The sequence below is a fragment of the Cebus imitator genome, unplaced genomic scaffold (genome assembly GCF_001604975.1).
Source record: "Cebus imitator isolate Cc_AM_T3 unplaced genomic scaffold, Cebus_imitator-1.0 Scaffold19, whole genome shotgun sequence".
Classification (NCBI taxonomy): Eukaryota; Metazoa; Chordata; class Mammalia; order Primates; family Cebidae; genus Cebus; species Cebus imitator.
This window is the reverse complement of record NW_016107334.1, coordinates 583,563-591,397: the sequence shown is the minus strand read 5'-3', so window position 1 is coordinate 591,397 and position 7,835 is coordinate 583,563. Positions and strand designations below refer to the sequence as shown.

At 60.6% G+C, this 7,835-nt stretch overlaps 1 protein-coding gene across 1 annotated transcript in view; it reads right to left on the bottom strand.

Annotated features, from left to right (window-relative positions):
- LOC108295266 (alanyl aminopeptidase, membrane) overlaps window positions 1-7,184 on the bottom strand; it is a 19,084-nt gene extending 11,900 nt beyond the window's left edge. Inside the window, exons 1-11 of the mRNA XM_017517339.2 lie at window positions 6,354-7,184; window positions 5,722-5,864; window positions 5,476-5,615; window positions 4,890-5,016; window positions 4,652-4,806; window positions 4,234-4,347; window positions 3,997-4,140; window positions 3,747-3,812; window positions 3,546-3,611; window positions 1,784-1,956; window positions 1,138-1,214 (exon numbers count right to left, since the gene is read on the bottom strand). Coding sequence (XP_017372828.1) covers window positions 1,138-1,214; window positions 1,784-1,956; window positions 3,546-3,611; window positions 3,747-3,812; window positions 3,997-4,140; window positions 4,234-4,347; window positions 4,652-4,806; window positions 4,890-5,016; window positions 5,476-5,615; window positions 5,722-5,864; window positions 6,354-6,973 — 1,825 coding nt within the window. The 5' untranslated portion in view covers window positions 6,974-7,184. The remainder of the gene's footprint in view (window positions 1-1,137; window positions 1,215-1,783; window positions 1,957-3,545; window positions 3,612-3,746; window positions 3,813-3,996; window positions 4,141-4,233; window positions 4,348-4,651; window positions 4,807-4,889; window positions 5,017-5,475; window positions 5,616-5,721; window positions 5,865-6,353) is intronic.
- Between the last annotated feature and the right edge of the window lie 651 nt (window positions 7,185-7,835).

The following is a 7,835-nucleotide window of genomic DNA, read 5'->3' as shown; positions in this document are numbered from 1 at the left end:
TCCCCCTCCTCCCTGTGTCTCCCCCTCCTCCCCATGGTTCCTCCTCCTCCCTGTGTCTCCCTCTCCTCCCTGTGTCTCCCCCTCCTCCCTCAATCCTCCCATGCTTTGTTTCAGCAGCCAGAGGTCAGGGCCAACAGCTCGTTCATTTCCTACCTGTCCCAGCCACTGTCTCCTGCACCCCATGGGACGCTTGGGGACCAGCTTTATCTCTTGGGCACACCTCTGCCCTAGCCACACTCAGTCCCCACTCTCTCCGGCTTTTATCCCTGGCACTTGCTATTTCCTCTGCCTGGAATTCTTTTCTTTGCCACATTAGACTGCCTGACTTCTACTCTTCCTCTAAAATTCAACTTACCTCCTCCGGGAAGCCTTCCTCGACTTCTCCACAAACTTGAATCTCCCTTATTCCCAGCTCCATGTCCCCATACCTCACTAGCCCCAACCATACAGCCTGAAAGCACCCAGCACAGCGCTAGAATGCCTCCAACTTCTTGCCTTCCTTCATCTGTAGCCTTGACCAAGGCAGAGGACGACTTGCCTTGACCTTCGCTTTACCAGTGCCTGGCTGAGTAGGGCTCAAACCGTGTGCCAGGCACTACTTTAAGCACTTATTGCCCAGGCTGGACTGCGATGGTGCAATCTCATCTCACTGCAACCTCCGCTTCCCAGGTTCAAGTGATTCTCTTGCCTCAGCCTCCTGAATAGCTGGGATTACAGGCATGCGCCACCTCATTCGGTTAATTTTGTATTTTTAGTAGAGATGGGGTTTCTCCTTGTTGGTCAGGATGGTCTTGAACTCCCAACCTCAGGTGACCCACCCACCTCAGCCTCCCAAAGTGCTGGGATTACAGGCATGAGCCACCATGGCTGGCTTAGGATTCTCTCCTTTAATCCTCACATAGCCAATGGAGTATTGTTCTTAGCCTCATTTTATAGATGAGGAACTAGAGACCAGAGAGGGATGGTAACTTGCCCACAGTCACACAGAGAGGTAGCAGCAAAGTGGAGATTGGAACCAAAGAAGTCAACTCCATTTGCTGAATGAAAGGTAATAGCCCATCACAGCCCTCAGAACATGGGCCAGGAGCTAGGAGTATGGCGTGGGGGCTGCTGCCCACAAGGGCAGGGCTGGATTACCTTGTACCTCCCTCAGCCAGTAGTCCGCCTGCTGTGCGCCATTTCGGATGGATGTGATGGGCACAATCCACTGGTAGCTGAAATTAAAGGCCCAGACAGAGGTGGTGAGAGATGGCAGTGTGACCACTGCCAGGGAGGAGCAGCTGCCCAGGCTCCCAGCTTCTGCCCAACTCTGGAGCCGAGCACCCCTGGTCTACTGGGGCTGGAGGGAGGGCGTGTCTGCAGTGGCTGGGCCTGGAAGGAGGGCGTGTCTACAGGGGCTGGGGCTGGAGGGAGGGCGTGTCTACAGGGGCTGGGGCCGGAGGGAGGGCGTGTCTACAGTGGCTGGGGCTGGAGGGAGGGCGTGTCTACAGTGGCTGGGGCTGGAGGGAGGGCGTGTCTACAGGGGCTGGGGCTGGAGGGAGGCCTGTCTACAGGGGCTGGGGATGGAGGGAGGGCGTGTCTACAGTGGTTGGGGATGGAGGGAGGGCGTGTCTACAGTGGCTGGGGCTGGAGGGAGGGCGTGTCTACAGTGGCTGGGGATGGAGGGAGGCCTGCCTACAGGGGCTGGGGCTGGGCCCACAGGAAGCTAGTCCTACGATAGTCCCTTCGCAACCGCTCTCCACCCACCCACCCTGACCAGGCCTCAGAGGCTCCATCTGCTCACTTGAAATCTGAGGGCCGGGTGACATTGGAATCAGGGTCAAGGAGGAAGTGCTCCTGGGAAATGGCCCCGGTGCCAGTGTGCACCGTGATGAGCGGGAAGCCCATCTGCAGAGTCCAGCGGTCCATGATGCTGCTCACGTTGGTGGGGAGCTGGATGGACCGGTTGTTCACAGCCTGTGGGAGGCGCGAGAGGGCGTGGCCATCAGCGGCTGCCACCCTCCAGTCCCTGCCATCCAGGGCAGCCTCTGCAGACTCTCGCCTCGACCCCAGCAGGGCAGGCGGGGCCGCTTGTACGGGAGGCCTGGGAAGAGCACAGGGCTGCAAGCGGGGGGGGGGGCCAGGGTCCCGTCCGGCTCTGCCTCTCCTTGGCTGCTCCATGCTAGACCAGCTGGAGAACTTCCCAGCAAATCTACACACAGCCCCCATTCTGTGGTTCACTCTGAGGTGTATGTGTCAGGGAGGGGATGCCCAGGATACCCATGGCTCTTCCTGAACAAACTGGGAGGATGACAAGGAAGTGGAGACAGAGGTGACGGAAAGCCAGTGTCCGGGTGTCACAGGCAGGGGTGGGGGACAGGGTTGGGAGTTGCATGAGGGAGACGTGCTGGGACTGGGTGTGGGCGGGGCTGAGGGGCACTGCTGCTGTCTTCTTGGATCTTTTCTCATGCACCTGCCTTGCCTTTGTCATCACAACAGAAAGCCAACATCATTTGTTAATAACTGAAGAACAGGACCACAAAGAGGGCAGAAGAGTTTGTGGGGAGAAAACGGCTGGGGGCAGTGGGCGGAGGAGCTGGGGAAAGTGGGGAAGGGAGGGCTGGGGGAGAGCTGGGCTTCAGAGGGGACACAGAAGGACAGCTGGGGCAGGGCAAGGAAGGTAGAGGGAGGGACCCAGGCAATGACAGTGTCATCTTGTTAGCAGCCTCTTGGGGTGGGGTGGGGGGGTTGGAAATTGCCCAGCAGGGACCTGGAGCCCAGCTGTGACACTACAAGCTCCTAGGTCTCGCCTCCCCGGTGAGACTGGCCTGGGACTGGAAGTACAGCAGCTGCAGTGGGGGAGACGCTGGGTAGGAATGTGGGGCCCAGGACTCTGCAGGGGCTGTCGAGGAGGAGAACATGTCCTCTGCCTGAAGAGGCTGGCTTTGGGCAGGGCTGTAGGGAAGGCGTGGGGCAGCTGTCAGGGAGCGGAGCTGATAGGGGCAGGAGGGAGAGCAGTTGGACTCCAACCACCTGAGAGGAAAGCAGGAGGGTGTGGGCGGTCTGGGGGGTTGCCCCACAAACAGGGGCTGTGCAAGGTGTCATGGAGGAACTCAAGGCGGGGCAGAGGGCAGAGTTCCTGCTGAGGGTGGAGCTGTGTGCAGAGATGCACCTGGGAGGCACCAGGAGAGGGCACAGGACAGCCAAGAATGGGGAGAAGGTTGAATGCCCGGCTCCTGAGTTCCAGGCAGAGGCTGGTTTGGACTTGGGAACCATGAGGACCCTTTCCTCGACACCAGGAAGGGGCTCCACAGCTCCCATCAAGGAGCCGGCTGTGGCTTGAGGGAGGCTGCCGGCCAGGGCCTGGGCCACAGCCTCCCTCAGATACCTCCTGCAAGGAGCCACCCTGGCACCCACTGTGGGGAGGAGCAACGAGGCTCCATCTGCGCACAGGGCTGGCCAGCAGCGGAGCTGGACACATTCTCCTATCCACTTGCCGCCCCCAGGCACGCTCAGTGCCTCAAGACCCCAACAGGATGGCCAAGGAGGGGCCGGCTGCCACTGACCTCCTGCAGGTGATCCCACAGGTCCCGGTAGATGGTGTTACTGTAGGCAAAGGTGTGCAGATAGGACTGTGGAAAGACGGGACACGGTGAGGGCACAGCTGGGCCTCCCAGGCTCCCCCTCTGTGGTGAGCTAAGGCCTGGGGCAAGGTCAAGGGGGGAAGGAGACCCACCTCCACGGCTGGCCCAGGGCTTGATACTCACCGCCAGGCCCTGCTTGAACACATCCTCGGACAGGAAGCTGGAGAGCATCCTGAGGACTGCGGCGCCCTGGGGGGGCGGAGGCGAGGGGGTGGTCAGAGGCTGTGCCGAACCAGCCGGGCCCTGTGCCCCCAGACCCCGGCTTCATTCCCTGCGGGCCAAGTCCTCACAAATCTTGAGTAGTGATTTGGGAGATTTGGGTGCATCCATTACCCTGGCACCCCTGCCAGCCCCCAGGAGGAGCATGCTGTACCTTGCTGTAGGAGATGGAGTCAAACTGCTCGCTGATCTGAGCCGTCGTGCTGACCTCCGAGGCGGGAGTGGACAGCGGGTGGGAGGAGACCAGCGCATCCACAGCCATCACGCGATACACGTCGTTCAGCACCATGAGGTCTTTCTGCACATTTCCCAGGGCCATCAGGAACGGTGGCCCAGGTCTCCCTCCACACCCAGCCCCCCACCACACCAGCCTCCAGGGCAGCTGGCTCACCAGGTTCCAGCTGGGCTCTGCATAGTCAGCACCCAGGTACTCCACGTAGGAGGCAAAGCCCTCATTCAGCCACAGGTCATTCCACCACTCCACGGTCACCAGGTTCCCGAACCACTGTGGAGGGGAGGGGTCAGCTGGGCAAGCCACGCCTGGGCCAGGCACTGAGAGTCCCAGAACGACCCCCCTCAGGGCTGACTGCCCTGCCGGGCACAGCAGGGACTTCACCAACATCATCGTGACCCCTCCCGCTGCCCTGCTGGGCACAGCAGGGACTTCACCAACATCATCGTGACCCCTCCCGCTGCCCTGCTGGGCGGCACCCTCCTCCCTTCTTAGCAGCCTGGGGTGGAGCCTGGACATGCCCATCTCCTCCCGGAGCCCCATTTCCTTCTCCGCACCCCCCAAGACGGGGGGCTACCTGGTGGGCCAGCTCGTGAGCAATCACAGTGACCACCCGCTCCTTGTTGCTGCTGGAGGAGGACAGGGGGTCGAACAGCAGCGAGTTCTCCCGGTAGGTCACCAGCCCCCAGTTCTCCATGGCGCCAGCATTGAAGTCAGGCAGGCCGATCTGGTCTGGGGAGGCGAGGCCATTGGCAGGGTGGCCTCCGGGAGTGGAGCTCTGCCCACTGCCTCCCACCTCAATGACCCCCACTCACCTGATTTTGGGAGTGGGTAGGATGTGTTGTAATGACTGGCAAAGAAGTTAAGGATGGGGCCTGTCACGTTCAGGGCATAATCGCCGTGGCCTGCCGCAATGGCACTGGGCCGGGCCCAGATCCGGATCTGCAAGGTATGAGGAAGATGTGGGCCAGGGGCCCCGTTCCACCCTGGGGCAGGCGGGCTGAGTCCCAGGGTACAGTGGGCTGGGGGGATCCCCAATGGGCCAGGGCTGGGGGCCAGCCAAGCTAACCCCAGAGGCCTGGTCAGCAGACGGAAACGCTAGGGGACTCTGGAGGCTGTGGGTCCTAGAGAAGGGCCTTTGGAAAACGACAATCGGCACAGCCACCGTCTGTCTGGCACTGGTGGGTCAGGAACTCCCTTCATGAGGAGAAACAATTGTTTTCATTTTTCAGGTGCAGAAACGGAGAACCAGAGAACTTAAGGCCCTGGCCTGAAATCACTCAGAGCTGGGATTCAAACCCTGGCCTAACGATTCTGAAGCTGGTACAGGGGTGAGGAGAACAGGCAGAACCCTCATGCCAGGGCCAGCCCTGGGGAAGGAGAGATGGGCCAGCCTCATACCAAGACGCCGTTGGAGGCCTGCTTCTCCACGTAGGTGAACTCGCTGATGATGAAGGCCAGCAGGTACGTGGACATCTTGGGTGTGGGGTGGAACTCGGTGACCATCCAGTTGGGGTCTTCTGGAAGTGGGGTGCTGGGACCTGGGCAGGGAGCGTGTAAGTATGTGAGAACGCACCCTCTTTCCCCGCACGCCAGCCCCAGGGTGCCTGGCCCCCTGCCATGTGGCCCCAAGCGGGGCCCGCGTACCTTTAGGAAGCATGTTGGACAGGGCCGTGAGGTTCTGGGGGTGGATGAGTGTGATGTTGAACTCGGCCTTCATGGCTGGCTCATCAAAGCACGGGAAGGACTTCCTGGCGTCCGCGGCCTGCATCTGCGTCGTGGCCACCACCCTGCCCCAACCAGGAAGTTAGGGGGTATGCCAGGGCTGGTGGGGGGGCACTAAGGATGCTCCTGGGCATGCAGGGAAAGGGGTCCACGGATGGCTGCTCCAGCCTAACCCCTGCTCCCTCCACCACCCGGGAGCCCCGGAGCCCTGCCAGGCCAGCTGACTAGGGGAGGCCGGGGTTCCTTCTGGACTTGGTATATCAACAGGCTCTCAGGGACCTCAGGGGCTTTCTCTCCTCTGAGCCTCAGTTTTCCTGCCTGTCCAAGGGACACTTTGTCCTTCATCCCCAGCTCCCTGCTGCGGGGTGGGGAAGCCCTCCCAGTTTGGAGTGTTGGCAGTGGCTCTGCCAGCAGCTGGAGGTGAAGTGACGGGCCTGCCTCCAGCTGCACAGGGTTCAAAGTCAGGCAAGCTGCGCACTTCCCTGGCCCCCAGAATCCAGCCGGGCCTCGGCCCCTCAGACCCACCCCTCTGGGCAGCCCCAGCCGGAACTCACTTTTTGACATTGCCGTCCATGTACTCGCTGCGGTAGAAGCCTGCCAGGTCATCAGCCAGCTCCCCCACGAACGTGCTGCTCATCTCATACTGGCTGTCCTTCACCAGGGAGCTCCTGAGGTGGACCACCAGGTACTCGGTGGGCTCCACCAGCTCGGTCCTCTCAATGTCGGGGGCCTGGGAGCCTCCCACACCGCGCAGGACCACCCGGTGCCCCTCGACGAGGGTGTAGTTGAGCTTCTTGCTGTGGATGATGATGACGTCGGTGGCTACCACGCAGGTGAAACGGATGGTGCTGGTGCCATTGAAGACATACAGGCCCTGGTCATTGGGGGTGAGGTAGGGCTGCAGTGTCACCTGGTAGGAATCGGGTTTCAGTGTGTCGGGGAGGCGGTAACGGTTCCACGGTTTGCTTTCGTCCACGGTGGTGGCTGAGGTGGATGTGGTGGTGGCGCCTGAGGCGGACGTAGTGGTGGTGGCAGCCCCGAGGGAGCTCTCGGTGTTCTTGTTCTTCTCCTGGGCGTACACCACCGACAGTGCGATGATGGTGCACAGGGCCGCCACACCCAGGGCGATCCCCCCGATGCCCAGGGACTTGGAAATGTAGAAGCCCTTGGCCATGGTGAAGGTGGGGAGGCGGCTCAGGCAGCCTCAGGCCAGGCAGAGAACGGAGCAGCCCTGGTCCGGGCTTATATTCCCAACAGGGAGGAGCCCCACAGCAGGCAGACGGCAAAAATTAACCAGGCTCCAACAGCCGAAGGTCAACGGACTGGTCAGGGGCGCGCTCCGCCCACGGCTCTGGAGAGATCCAGGAACAGCGCGTGGAGCTGGGCTGGGGTGCCTGCTGGAAACAAACAGTGTCTGGTTACAGGCTGTGCACCGCCTGGGAGCAGGCCCAAGGGCTGAAGGGCAGGCTGTGGGCTGCAGGCCCAGCGGGCAGAGCAGGCAGCCAGGGGGCATTGCATTGATCTGCCTGAGAGCTGAGCAGGTGGGACAGCATCAGGACTGAGGTTAGAGTCAGGGAAGGACTTCCTCCAGGCAGGAGGTGGGAAGCGCACAGAGAAGCGTGAAGGCGGTTCCCGGCTCCTGTTAAGAACACACTGGGGTCACTCCTTCAGCTGCATCTCTGGAAAGATGCCAGGGGCTCCTCGCTGACAAGGTCCCAGCCTGCCTTGCATTCTTCCAGAGCAGAGAGTTCCTGCAGGTTCCCCTCGCTGCCCCTTCTTGCCAAATACCTTTCCCTCCATTATCAGTTCACGGAATAAAGTGAAATGGGTTGTTTTGCTTTTCCTTTCCAGCTGTGACCTCGGGCAGGTAACTTTACCCTTCTGAACCTCTCTCCTCATAAATTACAGTTTTTGCCTCTCAGGTTTGTTGAACAGATTTAATGAGAAAACAAATTAAACACCAAATAGTAGAATGATTAAAAAAAAAAAAAATCAAAGGCTGGGCATGGTGGTTCACACTTGTAATCCCAGCACTT